The sequence below is a fragment of the Callithrix jacchus genome, chromosome 5 (genome assembly GCF_049354715.1).
Source record: "Callithrix jacchus isolate 240 chromosome 5, calJac240_pri, whole genome shotgun sequence".
Taxonomy (NCBI): Eukaryota; Metazoa; Chordata; class Mammalia; order Primates; family Cebidae; genus Callithrix; species Callithrix jacchus.
This window is the reverse complement of record NC_133506.1, coordinates 36,405,909-36,431,847: the sequence shown is the minus strand read 5'-3', so window position 1 is coordinate 36,431,847 and position 25,939 is coordinate 36,405,909. Positions and strand designations below refer to the sequence as shown.

The window sequence follows — 25,939 nt, the reverse complement described above, 5'->3', positions numbered from 1 at the left end:
AGGACAATCAAGATAGGAATAAATGCAAGGTCTTCAAGCAATTGACTTTTAGGGTAGGAAAGAAGAGGAACGCTTACAGTACCATCCATATTTTAAGAGCGGCATGGAGAACATAAATATATGGGTATATTTTGGAGAAGGTACTAGAGGATCACATTAATTCAGATAATGTTTACTATTTAGGCTGAAACACACCACAGGAAAGGGAAATGTTTTTCAGTGAAGATCCTCTCTGAACAGCTTCTGAGCAGGCATGCAGATGGTCCTATCAGGAAACTACTGGCTACACTGTATGTTTTCAGGCCTCAAATTGGGATAATCAGTCACTGAGAGACCTCAGAACAATTCTCAGAAACAAGAGACAAAAAAAAAAAAATAACTATAGTTGGCAAGTGAGGTTTAATGATGGATTCTGCCATCTGGGGTCCCTGCCACCGTAAGACTATAATTAATTCAGAATCTTTCAGCCAGCATTTTTTCTTCCTATGTAGTAGGGTTGCTAAATAGAATAATAAAAAATGAAGTCAACTGTTCTTTCTTCCCAATGGCTTAACAAACTCAGAGTATTATTTTTGCATAAATGAAATAAAACATAAAAGAAAAAATACTTGGAGAGCTCAAGTTTTATTTTCCTTTACTGACTAGTTTATACTGATTAGGTACATGGAAGAGGAGTGACTGGCTACTATAATCACTACTTAAAATTTCACTCTCAATTCCTTGAATTAGTGCTTAGTAACTTGAACTTCTGCCAAGAATAGATTAGTTGTCAAAAAACTACAATATTCTAAATTCAGGACCTGATCATCTCTCTATGGCTCAACTCACTAATAGTCTTCATGTGATTTCATTAAAGACCTTTCTTCTCCCACCCTGTGGAGTTAGAGGATCAGCAAAGTCCCAGGGGAGGTAAGATAATACAGTAGCTATGTGCTGGCTGCTGGCTCTGAAGTCAGACTGCATGGGATCAAATGCTGGCTTTACCACCTTAGTAGCTGATCTCAGGCAAATGATTCAATATTTCTATATTCCATTTCTGCATCTGCAAAATGGAGATGATAAAAGGGATATAACAGTCTTTTCAGGTTGTGAGGATTGAATGAAATGATACATATATTAAAAAATGTAGAATAGTGCTTGGCATACAGTAAGCACCTATTACATTTAATTGTGATTATTAACATCCTTCAACTATTATGATAGATGATGCTCTTATTGCTGCCCCTTCACTATCACTCTCTTTACTGCTGTTACTTCAAACTATCCACTTTACATTTGTGAACCCATTTTGCCCATGATAGTGGCTAACCTCAAATGCAGCATAAGAGCTAAGAACTCACCCAATGCCTTCTTCTCTTAGGAAAGTTCATCATTAAGACCCCTGTGAATTTCTGACATCTTTTCTTGAAATATCTGCTAACAACTTTTTAGTACAAGAACTCAAAAGTGTCAAAAGGAGGAAGCATACGATTCTATTTTCAATCTACCACAAGCATCACCAAGAACATTTAGGAAAGCACTTAAACTGAACTAAGTTTTTTGAGGAAGGTTATAGGCCAAGAGGATAAAGAAGGGAGCATGTGTGTTCCAGAGAGAGGAACAGCATGTGCTACATAAAGCTTGGAAGTATGAAATAATTTGGTGTGGAAAAGAAACAAAGGAGGCCAGTATGACTGGTACAAGTAAGCTAGAGAAGAGGCACAAGATGAAGAGAGGCACAAGATGCAGGGACCAGATTGGGAAGAACTGAGATAAAGAGTTTAGGTGTCAATCATATGTCAAAGGGGCACCCACTAAAGAACTTTAGATAGGAATGGTTACCCAAAGCGAATGTTAAGCATGCTTTGTTAGATATTAAGAGAGCACTAAAAAAATTCTTTGGGAAATTTCTTCAGGGTTATAAGCCAAAATGTGGTTTCTTGTTAACACTATCTCTGTATACATGAAGATGACATAGTTTTTGGAAGAACATTTGTTGGCAGCATAGCTGTGGGTAGACAGACCCCCAGGAAGCCTATGAAAGCAGAATCACTGCTGGTTGTGGTTAACTTAAGACATTATAGGGATTCATAGAGATCTTAAAACTACCAGTGCCACAGCCACCGCTTATTAAATTTTTTCCCCTAACGTTACCACTACAAGAAACAAGCCAATGAATACCTAAAACTCATTCATCTTAAGAAGTTGCTTACTGGAAAACTCCCACTTCCAAACTTAATCCCCAAAGGGCCTAAGTCTCTTTACTAACCTCTTCTTCCTCTAATTTTCTTTTCTTCTCCTTCTTGATATCTTCTGTTTTAATTTTCTTAGGTTTATAATCAGCACTAGAAAGGGGAACATGAATATGCGGTTAACATAATTATGACTCAGGAGTTCTCACTCATGGGAGACCTACAAACTCTTGGAAGCCTCCATGGCAGGAGTAACTGTTGTTATTCTTGGCTGGGCATTCTACGGTCAAGAGTAACAGAAGTGGAGAAAATAATGAAGGTCAGACCAATGACTAACAGTTATAGCTCTATATAGAACAAAACCACTTATACAGGCCTGGAAGCAAAATAGGGTGGGGGGATGGATATATGCAGAAATAAATACCATTATAAAATGAAAATTTGGGATAAAAATAAAAGATGAAAGTCTGGGCACCAAACACACAGCACACTAGCTACCACATGGCAGTAACTCACTGCCATGTGGAGGAAAGAAATTCTATATTGAATGACTACAAAATATGACTTCACTAAGTATTCCCCTTCTCTTTTTCCATCCAATTTCTACTATAATAATAGCATAATAAGCTATGTAAGAGTGAAAATAATGACTATAATTTAATCTCACTGAATCTGGGAAAGAGGTACATGTAAGCCTCAACTGTTTTATGAGCAGTTTTATTATTTTTACACACTGAAACTTCACTTAGAATGTATTGACAGGAATAAGTCTAAGAGAAACTACTTTATCTGTGGTAGGCAATGAGAAATTTTAAGCAACTTAAATAACTTATTCTTCAGGAATTCTGTATTTGAAATTTCTAAAATAAATATCTATTGCTTTTACAATAAGAAAAATTTATGTAATCTTCATGTAAGCATTGGGTATTCTATTTACTTGTTTAGCAAGCTCTACTTCTCATAATTCAAAGAGAAATCAGTCCATTAATCAAAAATTCCAGATGAGAAGCTAATTAATGCAAGTTTCTCTATGAACTATAAAGAAACACATCACATTTATTCTTTAAACTCCTCCTATTTGTTTTCAAAAGTCAAAGTTTTAAGAAAATACTCACTCATCCTCATCTCGAGGTCTCTTTAATGGCTTTATATCCTCTTTAGGAGGAACAAAATAGCCATCATCTTCAGGTTCATCTTTAATTTGTGGTGGACTAAAGAAAAAAAAAATTGCTGGTCACTGAGTGCTAGAACATCTGCATTATATCAATACAAAGAAGGAATACATCATCCCATTGAAAAGAAGCTAATATAAATAAGAATAACCACATACATGTTATAAAGATCTTCTGTGAGCAGTTTTTCTCACTGCAAACCTGTGAAGTAGATAGTATTTGTCCTCACTGTACATACGAATGGGCAGTATCAGGATTTGGGATCAAGATTCCTTATTGTAAGTCAGAATTCTTTCTCAGTATTTCTTAGCTACCTTTGCCAGCATGGCACAAACCACTCCAAGAACAAACCTAAGTTGTTTTCTTGCCTTACAGGAGAAACCTACCATATATTTAACCTCACAATCTGAACTACTTGTTCTAGTACTTCAAAACCTAAAGTACAGCTTTTATAAGGAAAGGAATAAAAATTGATTTCCCCAACTTAGTACCTTAAAGCTCTAAAAATCTGGCAATAATGTACATGTATATCCAGTTACATGGAAAAATAACCAAGCTGACAATGTTACAATAAAAGAAAGGCATGTGTTAAACAAGAATAAACAGAAGGTATCCTATGCCAAATCTATTCATTGTTCAACGTCCTAACTTAGGTTTTCTTTGTATACAGAAGAGTGTCTCCCTATTATTTAAGATCTTACCTTCTAAATATGAATATAAAAAGACAACCCTTTGAGACAACTATCTTGAACCAAAACGGAGAAGGAACAAGTAAAAAATACCAGAGCCCAGCAATCACTGCAGCCACAGGATGCTCCCTGGTCTGGCACATCTCTTCAGAACCTCACTGCCTTAACTCAGTACAAGAAATGGCCTCCTTACATGCAGCTGCCCCCTGTGGAAGGATCCAAGGATTAAGAATCCAGACTCAGCTGCAAAGTATATTCACAGAGTTTTAAGAGTACCTCCAACCAAAAAAAGCATGCTGGGTCCCCTTGCTTGTGATAGAATTTGAATGTTTAAAGAATATATCTTATTTTAGCATAGTAACCAAATGCCAACTTCTACAGCTGTTCCCCCTCCCACCTTAATTACTGACACAGACCCTAGGGTCCTGAAGGAAAGAAACCCTGCCATTTCCCCAACTAGTTAAGTAAATGCTAGATCCTAAGTTTGTCTCGCTGAAGACAACAACATGTGGGAAGGGTTATACTAGGTCTGAAGGAAGAAGTCCTAAAACAATTTACCAGAAAACTGTATTCCAGTGAAGCATCTGGATTTTCTACAAAGACATACACACAAGCCAGCAAGCAGTCCAGCAAAGTGAACATAGAGATCACCGCCTTAAAGAGAACTGTGTTCCTAATCTTCTAACGCAAAAAATCTGAAAATGAACTCATGACTAAGCACCAAGTCCAAAGAGTTTATTCATATCAGTTTAATAAAAGTCCAAGGCAGTCTCTTGGCAGAGATTAGCCCTGCAGTGCCTCCCTCACTTTATCTCAGAAATCAAAATTCCTAGGGCGGCTTGCAGCTCTAATGCTTTCTGAATTTTATTATTCTGCATTCCTAGAACAGTTATGAAACATGCCTGAAGAGGGCACCTGCTTCTCCTTGTCTAAAGGACCCGGAGTACCAGGAACAATTGTCAACAATTTTAACAAATGAAAGTTCAAAGATTCAAGGAAGCAAAACTCTCAAAATGTTTTGTCCTAGTCAATAACGTAACCACTTCCAACCATTTCTAATAAATCCATTTTGACATTCAGTGAAGTGAGAATATATAACAATAAACATCTAGTGTTCTGAAACTAGAGGGGATCTTTGGGCTTATTTTAGGAAATTGAGGCTGAGGAAAACAAAATTAGAAAGGCAAAAACAGTACAGGAAATAACCTCTAGATTGTGTGCATTTTCCTCTCCTTCTAGAAAAGAGATAATATATTTTTACCCAAATCTACACTAATCCCTAACATTTAAGTCAAATGACCTTTTATATATAAGCCTCTCAATATTACTAAGTAAAAATTCAGACTAAGTGATTTTTCAGAAAATGCCATAATCACTAGTGAATATGAAGTTTCTTTTTAGAGAGATGAAAATGTTCTAGAATTAGTGAAGAGGCTGTAATACCTCGTGAATATACTAAAAACAAAACAAAACAAAAAAACAATAAACTGTATATCTCTAACAGACAAATTTTGTGATATGCAAATCAAATCTCAATTTTTTAAATCTCTCCTGTCAACTTTCTCTATTTAAAACAACCTTCTAGAAAATGTGCTGGTTTCACTAAATGGCACTGTAGAAAGGCTCAGGTTGGCTAAGACCAAGTCTTTTCACTGCTGACTTCCTGGGAACCATCAAGATGGCCAGGTCAGTGTGTTTGGGATAAACTCAGACAACACTACAACACAGGCAGCTGGCCTGTTGCACACTGCTGCTCAAAGTCTTACCTAGAGAAGCCATTTTCCTTCTCCTTCTTTATTTTTGCATCCCCAGAGGCTCGAACCTGAAAAGTAAAACAACAGTAACTTACCAGTACCTTGAAAGAACTAAATTTGAAGAAACCTCTCTTTGAGAATACGTAGCATCAATTCTTGGGACATCATGATCCCAGGCTGGCTCCTCTTATGTTAGCAAAACTGAAAAGATGGACTACCGGTCCCGACATTTTTCCAAAACTCGTTTTTAACAACTCTGTATGAAACTGTCCAACTCATTGAGAAAGTTTCTCTTCAAAATGTTGGCTTTTCACCTTTAAGTGATGGCTGGTCTCTTTTCCCCAATAAATATGTTCCAGTACTCAAGGATTTGCCATTGGCAGTGCAGAGAGGAAACAAAAGCAAAAACAAAACAAACAAAACATATAACTGGGCCAGATATGATGGCTCATGCCTGTAATCCCAACACTTTGGGAGGATGAGGTGGGAGGACTGCTTGAGGCGAGGAGTTCGAGAGTAGTCTGACCAACATAGTGAAACCCCCGTCTTTATTTTAAAAACAAACAAAAAAACCAATAGTCTATGTCCTGCCTTCTCTGACTTAGGCAAAGTATACTCATGTCCTCCCTCCCCTTCAACTTCCTACTTTCTACACTTGTCAGAAGCTTTATCTTTGAAAAAAATCTTCATATATACACACAAAGGGATACACACACACACACACGGATTATCTCTGGAAGAAGGGTGAAGAGATGTCTTCACCTCATTCCTTATTTCATAGTATCTGGATTTACCAAGTACAAAAATTACTTTTTCAAATCTAAAATAAAAATTCTCTTTTTAAAACTCTACACAGAGTACTATTCATTCTCAGCCAGATGGGCCTAGTCATTTTTAGAAGGCTTGCACTGGTTATGCTGGAACCAAAAGCCACAAAGGGTACCAGCATCACTAAAATTTCACTAAAGGGAAAAACCGTCAATGAACAATAAGGCATTAGGCCTTCTCCCAAAAACAATTTTCCCTAATGCATTCTCAATGTATCCATTGGCAATATAAAGTTAAAAAGGTAATGATATGGACAGATCTGATACTGTGAGAAACATGGTGGTAAAGGGCTTAGTTTTTATAGTTTAAGACTAAAGTTTGCTCTAAATTCTCCTGTCAAGAGACTTTTTCACTTCAAGGCCAAGGGATCTTACTATGCAATCAAGATATCTGCTTTTAAAGTTAAACAAACAAAAGTGCATCCATGTCCCTTCCTCCCCCCCAGAAGACTCTGTACCTTTTCCTCTTTTCGTTTTTCCTTGTCTCTGTCTTTGTGTTTGTCTTTATGCTTTTCTGAGCTTCCATCTTTGTGCTTGGTTTTCTCCTTCTCTTTGTGTTTCTTTTCAGAATCTTTATGTTCACTGTAAAAAGTAAGTCACAAAGTGTTAGCCCAGAGTAGGGACCACAAGGATTCATTTCACAAGATATCTTACGATAACACGAACCATGGAAACTTACAATACTTAAACAAATAGTACTGATAGAAGGTTCAAGTAGAGGGTCTTGGCTATGTTGGACTTCATCTTGTTTGATGCTTTTATTTTTGCGAAGGAACAGAAAGTCATAACAGACACGCCAGGAGATTTTTTTTTAAGTGACTAAGAATACACAGCCAACCCAGCGTATTCCTACAACATCCTACTAGCACAAAAACTATAATGAAAGCTCCAACTTGAGCATTCATATCTGATATGAGGAGGTTAAAACCAACTCACCAAAAATGTGTTTGGTGGCTCTGTGCCAAACTTGAAACATATCACACACATGTAGCCAAGCCAGGGTTTATGGAGTGAATAGCCCAATACAGTGGATATTTTGTTCTAGTTTTAAATAGGCAAAGCTAGTCACTTCTAGCTGGGACTTATGTTAGTCCTTTCCTCACAATAAGACCCATCTGAATGCAAGGGCATGGGAATGTTCTTTGTTAAATGTTAAAAAGCAAAATATGACATTATAAGGCAAGAGCCATTAAAATGTTCATAGCTTCTTACCCTGGGATCAATCTCCTGGATATTTCTCTTAGGGAAATAACATTACATATAAAGATGTTCATTTTGGTGCTTCCCTTAAACAAAAAACAAAAATGAACAAACAAACAAAAACCCAAAACTAGATTCAACCTAACAAGAGGCAAAACTGTAATATAAAAATTATGTAACTGTTACGCTATAATTTGAGTACCACAAATACATATGTAAAGTGTTTATGACAGAAAAAGGACTATAATAACTGCAACTATATAAAAACATGCATGTGGTCAAAGACTAAAGAAGCAATAAGCAAAACCCACATGTTGTTAAGGTGACACAACACTATTATTTTTCAGTGCACTGGGGCAGGCAGTTACGGAGCCTTGCTTACTGCACTAACCAATGCACAGGAAAAATAAGACTTCATCAGCAATGAACTCATTAGGCTATGTCCATCCCAAGAAGTTTGTTCTAAAAGGACACTTGACTATGCAGCAGCAGATTACAAAGGGAAAAACAAATGATGGCATGGAGTTAGGCACCGCAACAAAATCTAGATCAGGAGAACAGCAGCTACTATTACACACTGCATACAAAAGTAGCTAGAACTTGAGATAGTATTTGAGTGATGAAAAAGTAGAAACTTTAAGAACTCTAGCCAGGCAGGCAGAGGGACTAGCAGAAACAGGACACTATAGGTTAGAAAAGACCCAAGTACTGAAACAGATGGAAAAAAAAAACACCACCACCACCCCCCACTTTCCCTTGCTTATACATTTCCCCCCCTCTATTGCTCTCATTAGGTTATTATTTACATGTGACACATATTTAAATAACATTTAGGTTTCTATAAGAGCAAAATTCTTTTTAACTCATGCACACTGGATGTGCATGGTGACAAAATCTCTCCACCATGTTTTTTGTTCTTCGAATCAGTATGATGCTTTACTCAATGTGTTCTCATAATCTGTGTTTTTTACTAAAATGCAATGTTTTATTTAAAAATGTATCCCTTTGTTTAAAAAAAAAAAAGTCTTCCAATTGCATTAGCACTCTTATTATCAGTTCTCATTAACTTCTCCAAGTAGAATGAACGGTCAAAGAGCAAGGTTGCTGAGATTATAATTGATTCTTCAGGAGTTAATGCATATACAATACAGTCTTCTCTAGAAGGTTTTTCCTAAAAGCAAAAAATCTGAGAACAACTGCATCTATAATATTGATGGATGAATATACCGCCTCTCCCTGCCCTGCCAATTATCAGGGGGTGGGAGGCAGCAGGCGGCAAAACAAAATTCTACTTTCTAAGCATTGTACTTGGTATTTTCACATACATTATTTCATTCAATTCTTACAACGCTCCTGTGAGGCAGGTCTTATTATCTATCCCTTATGCTGATACAAACAGGAGACAGTGGTTAAAAAACACTCAAAATTACAATGTGAGAAGCAAAGTTGAGATTTAAACTTAGTATTTCCACCTCCAAGTTCACAGCACCCTCCACTACACATCAATACCCTTACATTTCCACTAAATTGACACCTACTGCTTAAGGTAGACTACTGTTCAGTAAGAAACAGGTATGGCAAGTCTGAGACTTGCTATAAGGTCTTAACTTTATTTTACCATCAAGCAGAAACTTTCTAGAATAAAGATGTTTGGATACCTAAAAGGATAAAAATCTTTGAGGTTGCTTTCATTTTTTCTTCCCATGAAACTTAAAAATGGCTAATCCAGGAATCTGAGTTCAGGAACATTCCATCTTCCTTTAAGTTCCACCTTTCCCTGACCAACCCTTCTCTTTCTCAATGAAAACTTTTCTTAGAATGTTAGCCAATTTCACTAGAAAACTGGCTTTCTGGCTTTTTGCTAATCACAGCTTAGGTACCTACAAGTGTACATGTAGCCCTGCAGTTTTCAGCTTTGTTGTACGTTATCACATCAGAGATCAGGGAAAAGGAATCAACAAATGACAAGGTAAATGAGACAGTACCCAAGCCAGGAAGACAAAAAAATCAATGATACTTCCTCTGCCTGCTAACCAGACAGAAATGTATACAGGAAATTCAAAGTTCCTGCTAGAGTAGGAATCTTTGCAGGTCATAATTAATCACAAAGACTAGAATGAGATGAAGCCATCATCCTGACTTTTCAAAGGAAGCCAACCCTTTTATACTCCTAACTGTTTAGACGTAAAAGCAGGTTTGGATTTTTTTTTTCTTTGTCTTGCACTGGAAAGGTTTGTATTTTTATACTAGCTGAGTTCAAATGATTCGGGCTTATGGACAGCTTCTGTTAAAGAGCATTACTTTGGAGACTGTTGGAAATTTGGATTTACAGAGCCCCACCAGGCTTCTGCACACAATGTGATCATCCCTACTTGTTAGGTGCTGTTACTGTCCCTGCCTCCCCAAATAGAGAGCAGAGTGCCTGGGAGCCTAACCCCCTATCCCTAACCCCCACACTGACAGGAGTGCTGGCAAACTGCAAACCCCAGTGCCAGTCTTTCCTAGGAATATACTTGAAGGAAGTAGCAAAGGCACTAGAGAGCAAGTCCTGTGATACAGAAGCATGTCCAGGGCTATGTCAGGAAAGTCAGAAACAGGATTTGGCCAGCATACAAAACGGAGCCAACATGGAGTCAGTCAGGCTGACTCATCCATTTGGGATTTTCTAGCATGTATGTCCTTTTTCTGAAAGGCTCAGGACGTGTTTGACTTTCATGGTAACTAAAGAACTGCATCTTTCTCAATAATGAGGTGATAGAAATTCTGACCAGTACAGAAAGTTCTGTTTTAAGATATTACAGGTTGGGTGCAGTTGCTCAAGCATGTAATCCCAGCATTTTGGGAGGCCAAGACGGGTGGATCACGTCAAGACCACCCTGGCTAATACGGTGAAACCCCGTCTCTATTAAACATACAAAAAATTAGGCAGGTGTGGTGGCACATGCCTGTAATCCCAGCTACTTGAGAGGCTGAGGCAGAAGAATTGCTTGAACCTGGGAGGTGGAGACTGCAGTGAGCCGAGATCACACCACTGCACTTCAGCCTGGGTGACAGAGTAAGACTATCTCCAAAAAAAAAAAGAAGAAGAAGAGATATTATGTTATCTTCATACTGATCCTGCTCCTTTTCCATATACAGTAGACACAATACAAATGGGCTTTAAAAGTACAATAGAAGGCTACAATATTAGCCAGTTTAGAGGCTGAAAAACAGCTGATTAATTACTTGAAGAAACTTCAGTAGGGCTAAATTAGAAAAATACTAGATACCTGAATGGATAAAACCTCTGGGGTTGCCTTTTTTTCCCCCATTTTGTCTTGTAAGAGTATAAGAAAGGTTTAATATCAACCAAATATCAACCATAGGAAGGAACCCAAAGGTTCAACAAACACATTTTAAGAGTAAGTTTACTCTGGGATATGCTGAAGAACAAAAATACACACAGTAGTAGTCCTAGAACTTCTGTAATGGTCAAACTTATGGATGAAATATGAATGTGACCTCACTGGCATGAGGAACTCTGAATAAGAAATCAACCAATTATTGACTATGCACAGATGTTGACTTCTTGGTTCATAGTTTACATCTGTCTAGAGTAAGATTTCAACACATTAGCAGGGACTGTAAAAGCAAAAGTCAATACTAGGGAGAATAAATGGAAACATTCAAAGCCACCTTTCCAGAGTGTTCATGCATTCAATTAGTTGAATTCCATCAAAGAAAAAATAACCTGGCCGGGCGCAGTGGCTCACACCTGTAATCCCAGCACTTTGGGAGGCTGAGGTGAGTGGGTCACAAGGTCAGGAGATCAAGACCATCCTGGCCAACATGGTGAAACCCTGTCTCTACAAAAAATACAAAAATTAGCTGGGCATGGTGGCATGTTCCTGTAATCCCAGCTACTCAGGAGGCTGAGGCAGGAGAATCACTTGAACCAAGATTGCGCCACTGCACTCCAGCCTGGTGACAGAGTGAGATTCCATCTCAGAAAAAAGAAGAAATAACACTATTTTAAAAGTGATGACAGCAAAACCTTTGGTCAATGACTCTTGTTGGAGCTAAGCAGACCACAGAAAAAGTTGACCAGGGTTTCTCCAAGGCACTTATACAGAAGAGTGGGAGAAAGGGTGGAAGTAGGGAGCCAGTAGGGAAAAACGTTTCCCTTCTGGCAAAGCATTATTTCTTTTAGAAAAAAGACCACTGCCACCACTACCACAACAACAACAGAAAAAGCCTATGTTTGATATTCTGGAAAGCTAGAATGTTGGCTATGGGAAACCACTTTAATCTTTCCTCTATCACCCATGAAAGTATTTAACAGATACTTGGGTAGCATCCAGTGCCAGGCACTTATCTAAGCACATTTACCAGTAACAAAACTCAGATAAGTACTGGTATCTCCATTTGGCACATGTGGAAACTGAAGCACAGAGAAGTTAAGTAACTTGCCCAAGGAACTATCTCTAAAGAGAGAAAAAGGATTTAAACTCAGGCATTCTGGCTCCAGAGTCATGCACTTGACTACTCGTTACTTCCCAAACAAAGCAAAAAAGCACTGTTAAAGGTAGAAGAAGCCTCCATATCTTCTGAGAAAAGGACTTAGCCACTCACAGGCCAGCTACCTGTCTACTCCTTAAGGCAGCAGACCTCTGCAGGTCACAGAGTTGGATCATGGGGATTCCTGTGAGACAGCACAGAAGGCTTCAAAGTCTTGGCTTAGGATGGAAATTCATGACCCTTTCAAGGATAGCAGACAGTTAAAGCTTAAATGACATTTATCACATTAAATATTTAAGTAACTTTTGAAAAGTTGCCTCTGGGAAAAGAGTTCTAATTCTAAAACGAGCCAGCTTCCAAAAGGCTCTAAGAAACAAGGGTTTCTTAATGTCCATCATCATTATACACTACAATGCCCATTAACCATCACTAAACAAAATCACAAGGACTCTGGTGTTTTATATTATAGAATTATTGAAACTTCAAGGTAAATCTAATTTCCTAGAAATTATTTAATCCTTTGTTTTCACTCCAGAGAGGATAAAAGGATGTGCCCAAACACACCAAAACCAATACCCATTCTAACTCCCATTCCTCCCCTATGTTCCTTGTCTCTATTAATAGTGTAAACAGGCACCAGTTTTCCAAGACAGGAACCCTTTTTCTTAGACCCCTTCATGTGTTGTTTGTGGCTAAGTCCTATATCTACTTTGCTCAACCATTTCCAGTGGCTTCTTGCTCAACTCAGAATCGAGTCCCAACATTTCTCTCCTCTCCCATTTTTTTTCAGTTAGTTTAAGTAACAAGTCCTAACTTTTTGAAACGGCATTTAATAGTTTTGCCCCAAGCCACTTTTGTGGGCCTCATTTTCTACTATTCCACCCTGTGTAACCCACCTAACTGGATTCCTCCCAGAACAAAGCATATACTATAAAGCCTCTGTTTTGCTTATGCTTTTATTACTGTCTGAAATGCCATCCTTCTAACCATTACTTTCCCTTAGCAAAATTTTAGCCATCTTTGAATGGCTAGCTCAAATGCTGTCTCCACCATGAAATCTTGCAAACAATGATTATGGTTCACTGTAATAGGGCTAAATATAATATTGAAAAAATCAGGGCTCCATATTGAATGCTATCAATAACTAACTACTGAATTAGATTCAACTACCAAACTCAACAGCTCCAATTTATCTGCATATTACACTAGGCTTTGTGGTAATTATCATCATCACCATCATTACTTCAATTATTTAGTATGTTACAGTTCCCAAAGAGCTATCTTGTGCATAAACAAACTTGAAAGCTTGACAAAGCAGGTACTGTTATCAACACTTGACCAAAATGGAAAATGGGACCAAGAGAAGTTGAGCAGCTTGGATCAGGACACATAGCTTGTAAATGACAGAACCTGACCTCTTAACTTTTAACTTAGTGTGCTATACAACATATCACACTGGCTCCCAAGTGGATGGTGGTGATACTGAGTTTCCTCATTTCAAAACTGCTCAATCTTCTTCGCCTACCTATGTTAGTTGTCCATTTCCCACAGACAGGCTGATACAATGACGTGTAGACAAAGGGAGGGCTCTGGCAAACCACTCACAAGGAAAGCAGCACCTTTTACATTTTAAAAAGCATCTTTTAAATTTTATTAATTTCATAAAAGTCTCCCCTAATCTGATAACTGGATGCTGAATTCAAGTGCATATTTCTAAAATCCTACATTCTCTCATTTATAATTCAGGTAGGATTTGGAACTGAAAGGAAAGCATCCTTATTCTCAGATGTTTCGCACACTGACAGTACAGAACAACACTGCCAATATGGCTGGAAAAGTACTTCCCTTGCTATTTCACAGCAGTTTTCTGTCTTCCCTTGCTTTCCACAAATTTGTCACTCCAGTGTGACTGCCAGGTTTAAAATTGGCAAGAGATGCACACAGTCAAAAACTAGGAGGAGGAATTTCATTTCACATGATTCTCTTATTTTCTAAAATCAAGCCCCCTCTCCCAAATTGCTTTTAATAATATTTTGTTTATATATGAGATCTATTATTAAAGATAAACAATGGATAAGAATGCAACCCTTTAAGAAAGGTAGCTGGTAAGACCCTACAAGCCAAGTAATTCCTCAGCATCTAAAAGAGTATTCCTTTTGAGATTATTTATGTATTTTTTAAAGAGCCATGGTGTCTCATGCCTATAACCCCAACACTATGGGATACCAATATGGGAGTCCAGAAGTTCCAGACCAGCCTGGGCAACATAGGAAGACCACCATCTCTACTAAAAACGAAACAAAAAAGTTAATCAGCCAGGCATGATGGTGCATGCCTATTGTCCCAGTTGTTCAAGGGGCTAGGGTGGGAGCACCCCTTGGGCCCAGGGAAGCTGCAGTGAGCTATAATCACACCACCACACCCCAGCCTAGGAGTTAATAAGATCCTAACTCCAAAAAAAAGAAAAAGGACCTGAGGTGCGAAATAGTAATTCTAAGAAAGAAGCAGTGTCAAGAGATTAAGTGGTGATTGATGAAATTATCTTTTAACTTTGGTGTGAGCTGTTCTTGTGTTACAGGCCAGACAAGAGAAAGACAGAGATGCAGTTTTCCTAGGTTCAGAATTTGATGACATTAATACTTTCAGTGCCAAAGATTTTAGGGATTTGGGGACAAAGAGAGATAAAGGCAGTGCCTGAGATGATCTGACATTTTAAAACCTGATCTGCCTACCATATGCATACAAGAGAGGGATGCTTGTATTCAAACAGACAGTTTGGCTACACAACTAACTCTTTTTACAGAGGGAGGTATTTTTCACTGGAAGGGATCATGTAGTGGGGACTAAGAATCCTTGGTGTCACATCTTCATCTTTCTGCTACCATATCACTGTGTGACTTTGAGCATGTGACCTCAGACTCCTGTCCACACAAAGAGGAGACAAGATGAAATGATTCTTAACACCTGCTCCCTTGTTTTGCACCTTGCGTGAAGACAATAAAGAGGAAACCAAATGGCACCTCCTGGAAGGTAGATCCATAGCCCCACTTTGTTTCAGCAGAAAGGCTGCTCTCCCACTCCAAATCTGCAGTGTTGCTACTGCAGAGGTGAGTAAGATGCCTCCTGGGCTTGGGTCCTGAGTGTAGCCTGATGACAAATGATTGGTGCTAATATCTAGCAGACAAGGAAGGGACACAGAAACACATCAGAAACACTTGTTTTCTCATTAATAATGGCCACAAAATTAGCTAAACTTGATTAGCAAAAACTGGAATAAATGAAAGTATTTTGGAACAGAACATGCTAAATCCTAATTATTCTGGGGTTCAGAATAATCCTTAAGATTTCTTTAATCTGCTACAGAAGAAATTGAAGAAACTCTAAACTATTAAAAAGATCAGAGTCAATTTAAAAGGATGATGGTGTATACAAAATTTTACTGGAATATAACCAACATCCGTGCTTTGTTGCAAAGAGGTACTGTGTCAATAGACAGCAAAATAGGAAGTATTTAAAAGTTTGCTTACAACAGATCATATGGTTAAACTGTTAAAATTTACTCACGTTAATAAGAGACCAGGGCTAGATTTAGTCACGTCATATGTAATCAGAAACTCTGGTCAGGTTTTTCCAATAGCTCTTGGCAAAAAGGCTAGTATTTTCAGAGAAATGAAGAAAATATGAAAAGCCACAAAGGTACATACAACTAATTACTGAATTTGCCAACAATATAATCTTCGAAAAGTATGCTTTCAAAGAGCTTTTATATTTACTGACTCCCATGGTTCCCCTGTGAAGCATGTATCAAGATGAAGATGAAGATGAAGAAGCTGAGTTGAGGAAGGTTGCGTAACCTAGCCAGGATCACATGAGACTTAAGGATGAGGATTTCTCATACCAAAATCAATTTTTTTTAAGAGAAGATTTCTGTAAAACAAGACAGGGCCAAACTTACATGTCTCCAAGCCCTTTATGTCACTTTTACTGTATCTTTCCTCCCAAAACAAAGTAGAATGTGTTAGAGAATATGAGATCAGTTTTAAAACGCTTATGTTTTAAATATTAACCTCTTTCTTCTTAAAGATTTTTTAAATTTCTTCTTACAGTCTACTAATATAAAAATCAACATTCTTTATCTGATCTGTAAGTAGATCTCTTACCACCTCAGATGATACTGTTCAAGGTCAAAGGTTATCTAATTTTTTTTCACACTTCACAACAATTAGCACAGGCAGCCATTGTTAGACATCATCTAGCAATTCTACTCTTGGGTTTATACACCCTCATAATGAAAGCAGAACTCAAACACTTATTTGTAGCCAAAGGATGGAAATACCCCAAGTGTCCATCAACAGGTGCATTTTGGAGAACGATCCAAGATGGCCGATTGCTAACATCCCGGGATTGTAGCTCTCAGGGAAGGCGCGGAGAACTAGAGGACGCCACACTTTCAGACAAATTCTGGTCGCTCACGGAGCAGGAGATCCCCCAGTGGTGGAAACACACGAGTCGCCAGCACGACTCTCGTGGTCGGCGCAGCGGTTCCGCCGGCACCTTGACGCCGCAGCGCTTGGCGCAGAGTAAACAGGACCGGTTCCCCTTCTGACCGAGGTTTGGAGCCCCGGGAAGGCAGAGTCGCCTACTACGGAAACAAGAAGGAAGCCCGACAGGAGAATCCTGGGCAGAAAAGCCATCAGTTTTAACGCCGCTGCTCTGGCCCTGGGAACTAACAACCTGGACGTCCACTCAAGAGACCTAATCTGAAAGTTGGTAATTTCAAAGACTACAGGAGGATAAATTTACAATGACGGGAAGAAACCAGCGTAAAAAAGCTGAGAATACTCAAAGTCAGAACGCCTCTCCCTCTAAAGATGATCACAGTTCCACATCAACAATGGAACAAGGCTTGATGGAGAACGAGCGCCTCCTGATGACAGAATCACTCTTCAAGGAATGGATAATAACAAACTTCAGTGAGTTAAAAGAACATGTTGTAGCCCAACGTAAAGAAACTAGGAACTTTGACAAAAGGCTTGATGAAATCCTATTGAGAATAGACAACTTAGAGAGGAGTATGAGTGAATTAATGGAACTGAAGAATACAATACAGGAACTCCGAGAAGTATGCACAGGTTTAAACACTCGAATTGTTCAAGCAGAAGAAGGGATATCAGAGGTCAAAGTCCAAATTAATGAAATAAAACGTGAAGAAAAGATTAGAGAAAAAAGGATAAAAAGGAATGAGCAAAGTCTCCAATAAATGTGGGACTATGTGAAAAGACCAAATTTACGTTTGATAGGTGTACCTGAATGCGACGGAAAGAATGAATCCAAGCTGGAAAATACCCTTCAGGATATTATTCAGGAAAATTTTCCTAAACTAGCAAAGCAGGTCAACATTCAACCCCAGGTAATACAGAGACCACCACAAAGATATTCCTCAAGAAGACCAACCCCAAGGCACATAATCGTTAGATTCACCAGGGTTGAAACGAAGGAGAGGATACTAAGGGCAGCCAGAGAGAAAGGTCAGATTACCCACAAAGGCAAGCCTATCAGACTTAGAGCAGATCTCTCGGCAGAAACTCTACAGGCCAGAAGAGAGTGGGGGCCAATATTCAACATCCTCAAAGAACAGAACCTTCAGCCCAGAATTTCATATCCAGCCAAACTAAGCTTCACAACTGAAGGAAAAATAAAATCTTTTATGAACAAGCAAGAACTCAGAGATTTTATTACCACCAGGCCTGCTTTACAAGAGCTTCTGAAAGAAGCATTACACACAGAAAGAAACAACCAGTATTAGCCTTTCTAAAAATACACCAAAAAGAAAAGAGCATCAACATAAAGAAGAATTTACACCAACAAATGGATAAAATAGCCAGTCAACATCAAATGGCAGTAACCCTAAATTTAAATTGACTGAATTCCCAATCAAAAGACACGGCCAAAACCCAATGGCATGTTACATCCAGACCTGTTTCACATGCAAGGATACACAACGACTCAAAACAAAGGGATGGAGAAAGATTTACCAACCAAATGGAGAGCAAAAATAAATAATAAATAAATAAAAAGCAGGAGTTGCAATTCTTGTATCGGATAAAATAGATTTTAAAGCAACAAAGATATAGTGGTAAAAGGATCAATGTAACAACAAGAGCTAATGATCCTAACACCCAGATAGGAGACTTAGATTCAATGAGACAGAAAATTAATAAGGATATCAAGGACTCGAACTCAGATCCAGAACAAGTAAACTTAATAAATATTTATAGAGCTCTCCACTTCAAATACACAAAATATACATTCTTGTCAATACCACATCATACCTACCCATTAGTTTAAATGAAACATTGATTGGCCATTATTAATACCCTATTTTTTTCAAAATAAAGCAATATTTCCATTTACTCTCCCTCTTTCTCTTCCTCTTTCTTCCTCTCCTTTACTTATTTTTTTTTTCTTTCCTTCTCTCAAAAAAAAAGAAATCAACTTGTAAACCTCTAGATCCAGGTCGGCAATGTCTCTTTCATTGCTTGATTTCCTTTCTTCCCTTCCCTTCCCTCCCTCCCTCCCTCCCTCCCTCCCCGCTTCCTCCCTTCCTTCCTTCCTTCATCCCTTCCTTCCTCCCTACCGTCCTTATTCCCTTCCTTCCTGCCTTCCTCCCCCCCCCCAAAAAAACAAAACAAAACAAAAAAAAACAGGTGCATTTTAAAAAATGTGATTACAGGCATACAATGGAATATTATTCAGCCATAAAAAAGAATGAATTTATGACATGCTACAATATGAATAAACCTTGAAAACATATTAAGGGAGTAAACAGACCAAAAAAAAAAGATAAGTATTATATTATTCCACTTATATGAGGGACTCAGAATAGGCAAATTCATAAAGATAAAAAGTAGAAGGGAAAGAGAAAAGAAGACAAAGTAGAAAAGCTATCGAGATGGGGGAAACAGAATGACAAGTTATTATTGAGTGAATTCAGAGATTGTCTGAGATGAGGAAGAGCTCTGGAGATAGACAGTGGTGACAGTTGTATACTATTGTCAATGTACTAAATGCTGCTTAAAAATGGTGATTTTGGTTATGTGTATGTTACCATAGCCAATTATGTGAAAAATGAGATAAGCCAAAGTGACTTAATAACTATCCTATGAAAGATTAAGAGTATGTTAGAAGAAAGAAGAGAGAAGATGGGAACTAGTGTACCCACAGATCATTCACTCATTAATTCAATAAATATATACTATTAAGTGCCAGCTATCTGCCAGGTACCATACTAAGACTGAGGGATACAATATGAATACAAAAGGCCAGATGTGGTGGCTCACACCTGTAATCCCAGCACTTTGGGAGGCCAAGGTGCGCAGATCACTTGAAGTCACGAGTTCAAGACCAGCTTGGCCAACATGGTGATATCTTGACTCTATTAAAAATACAATAAATTAGCTGAGGATGGTGGCATGCACCTTAATCCCAGCTACTTGGGAGGAGGCTGAGGCAGGAAGATCAGTTGAACCCAGGAGGTGGAGGTAGCAGTGAGCCGAGATAGTGCCACTGCACTCCAGCCTGGGCAACAGAGCAAGACTACATCTCAAAACAAAACAAAAAACGATCCTAATTCCCTAATTCTGCTCTCAAGGACTTTAGAGTCCAGGAGGGCATAGAGAAAAGTAAAGAGACAATTAAACATCAACACAACTTAATAATTATGATAGGAATATATTTAAGACACCAGCGAGCACACAGAAGTGGCACTTAATATGAGAAGGTGGGTAGAAAGGATACCTGGAACAAGTCAAGTATAAGCTGCACCTAAAAGAAAGACAGTAAAAGGGCAAGAGAGTATTACAGAACCAGCAACAGCATGTTTTAAGCCTTAGTGGTATCAGAAAACATGCTGTGTTTAGGGAACTGAAAAGAAGTTCACAAGACTGAATGTGGAATGTGAAATAAGGATAAACAGCAAAACAGGAGCAAAGATAGCCAAAAACTATTAAGAAATGACTGTACATTAGAAAGAGGTAAAAAAGGTGGCCAGAAATATCGGGAGGCATGGAGGCATTAGAGGCAAAAGGAAGATGGTTTAAGTAGGGTGGGGTCCAAAGTATGATCTACCTTGGCACATTTCATGTGCACTTAAAAAGAATGTGTTCTAACAGCATGATAATGATACAAAAACAAGATACACAGACCAAATGAAACAGAACAGAGAGCCCAGAAATAAAACCACACACCAACAGCCATGTAATCTTCAAGAAAGTCGACCAAAATAAGCAATGAGGAAATGACTCCCTACTTAATAAATGATGCTGGGATAAATGGCTAATCATATGCAGAAGACTGAATATGGACCCCTTCCTTAAACCACATACAAAATCAATTCAAGATGGATTAAATACTTAAAACCTAAAACTATAAAAACCCTAGACAACTTAGGCAATACCATTCTGGGCATAGGAATGCGCAAAGATTTCATGGCAAAGATGACAAAAGCAACTGCAACAAACGCTAAAAATGACAAATGGGATCTAATTAAACTTTATCAACAGAGTTAACAGACAACCTACAGAATGGGAGAAAAATATTCACAAACTATGCATCTGAGAGGTCTAACATCCAGAATCTAAGGAACCTATGTGATTCAACAAGCAAAAAATAAGTAACCCCATTACAAACAGGTAACAAAAGACATGAACAGACATTTCTCAAAAGATGACAGTAGCCAACGAATGTATGAAAAAAATGTTCCACATCACTAATCATCAGAGAAATGCAAATCAAAACCAATGGCTATAAAAAAAATCAAAAAACAGCGGATGCTGGCAAGGCTGCAGAGAAAAGGGAACACATATACACTGTTGATGGGAATGTAAATAAGTTCAGCCACTGGGGAAAGCGGTTTGGAGATTTCTCAAAGAACTTAAAAACACAACTACAAAACACAACACAACACAAAAAGACACACACACTCGCATGTTCACTGTAGCACTATTCTCAATAGCAAGCACCATGGAATACTATATGGTCATAAAAAAAAAACTGAATCATATCCTTTGCAGCAACATGGATGCAAATGAAGGCCATTATCCTGAGCAAATTAAGGCAGGAATAGAATAGCAAATACCACATAGTCTCACTTACAAGTGGGAGCTAAACGTTGGGTGCCCATGGACCCCTTCCTTATACTGCATACAAAAATCAATTCAAGATGGATTAAAAGCTTAATATCTAAAACTATAAAAACCCTAGATGACAACCTGGGCAGTATCATTCTGGGCATAGGTATAATAGCAGTACCATTGCCATTATATGGCAATAACAGATACTGCGGAGTACTAGAGCAGGGAAGGCGGTAAGGGTTGAAAAACTAATTGTTAGGTTCTATGCTCAGTACCTGGGTGACATAATCATTTGTACCTAAACCTCAGCATCACAGCAATATACCCAAGTAAGAAACTTGCCTGTATGTAACCCCCGAATCTAAAATAAAACCTGAAAAAGAAAATAAATAAATAAAGTAGAAAAGTAGACACTAAAAAAAAAAAAAAAAAAGAAAAGAAAAAGAAAGGAAACAAAGTATATTCTAATATTGTTGGGTGGGAAAAGCCTATAAATGTCAATTAGATCAAGTTGGTTGATATGGTTCAAGTCTTCCATATCCTTAATGATTTTCTGTCTACTTGGACTCAAAATTATTGAGAAAGAGGTAGTAAAATCTCTGATCATAATTATGAATTTTTATTTCTCTTTGCAGCTCCATCAGATTTGCTTCATGTATTTTGAGGCTTTGATATTAGTGTATAAACATTTATAACTGTTATGTTCTCCTAACTGGTCCCTTTGTAACACTATGCAATGAACCATCTTTTCATCATATTAATAATACCATAGAGCAATATTGTTTGCTCTATGGTATTATTAATATGAGCTAGACAACTATAAACTAGAAAAAAAAGATGCAGAATAGATTCAACTACTGAGATTAAAATTTACCAGAATAATGAAAATGGAAACTAGATGAGCAAGTGATAAGAAATGAGTAAGGAAAAGGGTAAAAAGGCTACAGGCATGATACATGATTCCCAAAGAAATGTTCCCAGTAGAGAAAATTAAATCTGGTAATTTTAATGATTCAGAAAAAAAAATACAGACTTAGAAAGCAATTCTCACTTTAACTTGTCTATAGACAATAAGTTAATAAGGAAGTTCAAAGGAACTTTAGGATGAAGACACTTGTTCCAATGTATGACAGATCTTTACATTCCCTAACAAAGCTCAGGCCACTATGGGAATGGGAATACCATATGGCTTTCTCAACAACGACTGTCTTTAAATCAGAATGGAAGTGCAAGTCCTCATTTTCAATAACTACATTTAACCACTTGCCTCCTACACCAAAAAAATGGGAGCAAAATGAACAAGAAAAGCATCTTCCTGAGGTTTGCATCCCAGAAGGCAGCACTACTGAGTTTCATTTATATTGGTGACTGTAGGCTTTTGTGGGAGCTGAACTCCTCTGATAACATGATGAAAGCTAGGAATAGTCTCTCCAGGAAATCTCATATACTCACCCATTTGCATATAATTTCAGGGGCTAACAGACCATGGAAGCCTAAGTTAAGAATTTTTAATGTAAACTCTTTAAAGTATACAAAGAAGAAGAAAAAATCAGGTCTCAAATCCAGTTACGTTTTATCAAGGCAAGCTTGCTACAGACCTGATTAAATGCCATCTTGTGTGATGATGAATACTTACCTATCTTAGAGAAAACTGTATTTTTAATGAGGTATATATTAAAAGAAAATTTAACATACTTGCTTTATACATTTTGATCTGAACAATGGCATCCCATGTAAGGCCTAAATCAGGGCCATCCAATTAGCAACTCTAGGATCAAATATAGTTTTCTTTTTTTTGAGACGGAGTTTCGCTCTTGTTACCCAGGCTGGAGTGCAATGGCGCGATCTTGGCTCACCGCAACCTCCGCCTCCTGGGTTCAGGCAATTCTCCTGCCTCAGCCTCCTGAGTATCTGGGATTACAGGCACGCGCCACCATGCCCAGCTAATTTTTTGTATTTTTAGTAGAGATGGGGTTTTAGCATGTTGACCAGGATGGTCTCGATCTCTTGACCTCGTGATCCACCCGCCTCGGCCTCCCAAAGTGCTGGGATTACAGGCTTGAGCCACCGCGCCCGACCCTCAAATATAGTTTTCTACTTACTTTGCTATCTATACTCTGTATCTGTGGCTCAAATTCAGACCTATTCCAGGTAAGCCAAGCAATGGCCAACCCACTGCTGAATGATGAGACTTGATTCCACCCTTACCTGTTGCTATGCTTGGACTTTTCACGGTCCTTCTCCTTGTCCTTCTTGTGTTCTTTGTGCCGATGTTCTCGATCTTTGTGTTTATCTTTGTGTTTATGAGAATCTGCAACCATAAGAGATGAGTCAGTTAAGAGGAGTCATGAGCTATCTTTCGTATGCCTACCTTGACAAGCTGGTCAAGAAGTACAATGACAGGATTCAAATGGCATGGTAGGCATAATAGCACATGCCACTGAAAAAAAAGCTTTCACAAAGAAGCCCAGACAAAGTATCCCATTAGCCTGGTTCTACAATCAAGACATGTTACTAATATGGGAAGGATGAAGAAATGAGAGCCAATTCTACTATGAAAAGAAGCCACAGTTGGGCATTTTTCTCCCTAGATGTGATACTATTAAGCCTGACCTATAAATGATAACCAAGGGGTAAATCTTGAACACTGACTCTAAAGATCAGGTGTTTTAACTTCTGAAAAATTCAAAACTCACGAGATATGTTTATAAATGAACATTAATAAGGTATAATTTCTAAACAATAAAATACTGTCAGCCCTCCACATTTACAGGTTCAGCACCACAGATTCAAACGTTTGCAGACTGAAAATATTCAAGGAAAAAGAAAAATATTAATAACAAGACAACCCCAAAAACACAACCCCCCCACAACAAAACAGCTATATAGTTACACTGTATTCGGTAATATAAGTAATGTGGTGATGAGTTAAAGTATATAGGATTGTATAGGTTATATGCAAATACTGTGCCATTTTATATCCAAAAGCTTGAACATCTGCAAATTTTGGTATACTCAGTGCAGGGGGTAGGGTGGTCCTGGAACCAATACTTTACAAATATTAAGAAATAACCACATACACATTTCAAAGACACATTGTGATATGCCTGACAAACACACAGGTGCAATCCCCACTACAATAAAGATTTAGAACAAGTCCATCACGTCAGAAAGTTTCCTGTGTGCTCTTTCCAGGTCATTTCCCACATTCCACTCCTTGCCCAAAGGAAGCACTGATCTGATCATGCTATAAATTAGATCTGTTTAGATTTCCAGATTTAATGTAAACAACATCATATAAGATTTATTCTTGTGTCTGATTTCTTTCTCTCAGTGTGGTATCTCACTGTGGTTTCAATTAACATATTTCTGATGATTAAAAGATGTTTAGTGACAAGCATCTTTTCATGTGCTTTTTGGCCACTCATATACCTTCTTTGGTGAAGTTTCTGCTCAAATCTTTCCCTCAATATAGAAAATTCATTTGGTCTTCTTATTATCTTGGTATAAGAGCTCTTTATACATTCTGGATTACCAATTTTTTTTGTCAGCTATATGAACTGTGAATATTTTCCCCCCAACATTTTCTTGTTTTAATTTCTTAACGGTGTCTTTCAAAGAGCAAAAGTTTTAAACTTTGATCAAGTCTATTTCGTCAATTTTCCCTTTTAGGGTCTGTATGTTTTGTGCCTCAAGATATCTTTGCCTACTCAAGGGCCACACAAATTTTCTCTCTCTCGCTTTTGGGTGGTAACGCAGGGAAACACTCTCATTTTCTTATATCACGATGTTGTGCAGGCTGGTCTCAAACACCTGGGTTCAAGCAATCCTCCTGCCTCAGCCTTTGAAATGGCTGGGATTACAAAGGCATACCACCATTTTATTTATTTATTTTCTAGCGGTTTTACAGCAGTAAGGGCCAGGGTTCATTTTTTTCTAATCAATAAAGATGTCAAGTTGTTCTAGAACCATTTTTTTTTTTTAACTTTTAAGTTCAGGGGTGCATGTGCAGGTTTGTTATACAGGTAAAGTTGTGTCATGAGGGTTTGTTGTAAAGATTATTTCATCACCCAGGTATTAAGCCTAGTACCCACTAGTTATGTTTCCTGATACTCTCCCTCCTCTCATCCTCCACCATCCAAAAGGCTCCTGCATCTGCTGTTCCCCTGTATGTGTCCATATGTTCTCACAATTTAGCTCCCACTTGTAAGTGAGAACATGCAGTATTTGGTTTTCTGTTCTTGTGTTACATTTGCTAAGGGTAATGGCCTCTAGTTCTATCCATGTTCCTGCAAAGGACACAATCTCGTTCTTTTTTTTTTTTTTTTTTTTGAGACAGAGTTTCCCTCTTGTTACCCAGGGAGTGCAATGGCGCGATCTTGGCTCACCGCAACCTCCGCCTCCTGGGTTCAGGTAATTCTACTGCCTCAGCCTCCTGAGCAGCTGGGATTACAGGCATGTGCCACCATGCCCAGCTAATTTTTTGTATTTTTAGTAG

The 25,939-nt window shown here is 38.1% G+C and overlaps 1 protein-coding gene across 1 annotated transcript in view; it reads right to left on the bottom strand.

The window, feature by feature from the left end:
• The window catches only part of TOP1 (DNA topoisomerase I), a 97,267-nt gene that overhangs the window by 40,566 nt on the left and 30,762 nt on the right, over positions 1-25,939 (bottom strand). The window contains exons 3-7 of the mRNA XM_002747564.6: positions 23,650-23,752; positions 7,072-7,195; positions 5,799-5,854; positions 3,287-3,382; positions 2,249-2,324 (exon numbers count right to left, since the gene is read on the bottom strand). Coding sequence (XP_002747610.1) covers positions 2,249-2,324; positions 3,287-3,382; positions 5,799-5,854; positions 7,072-7,195; positions 23,650-23,752 — 455 coding nt within the window. The remainder of the gene's footprint in view (positions 1-2,248; positions 2,325-3,286; positions 3,383-5,798; positions 5,855-7,071; positions 7,196-23,649; positions 23,753-25,939) is intronic.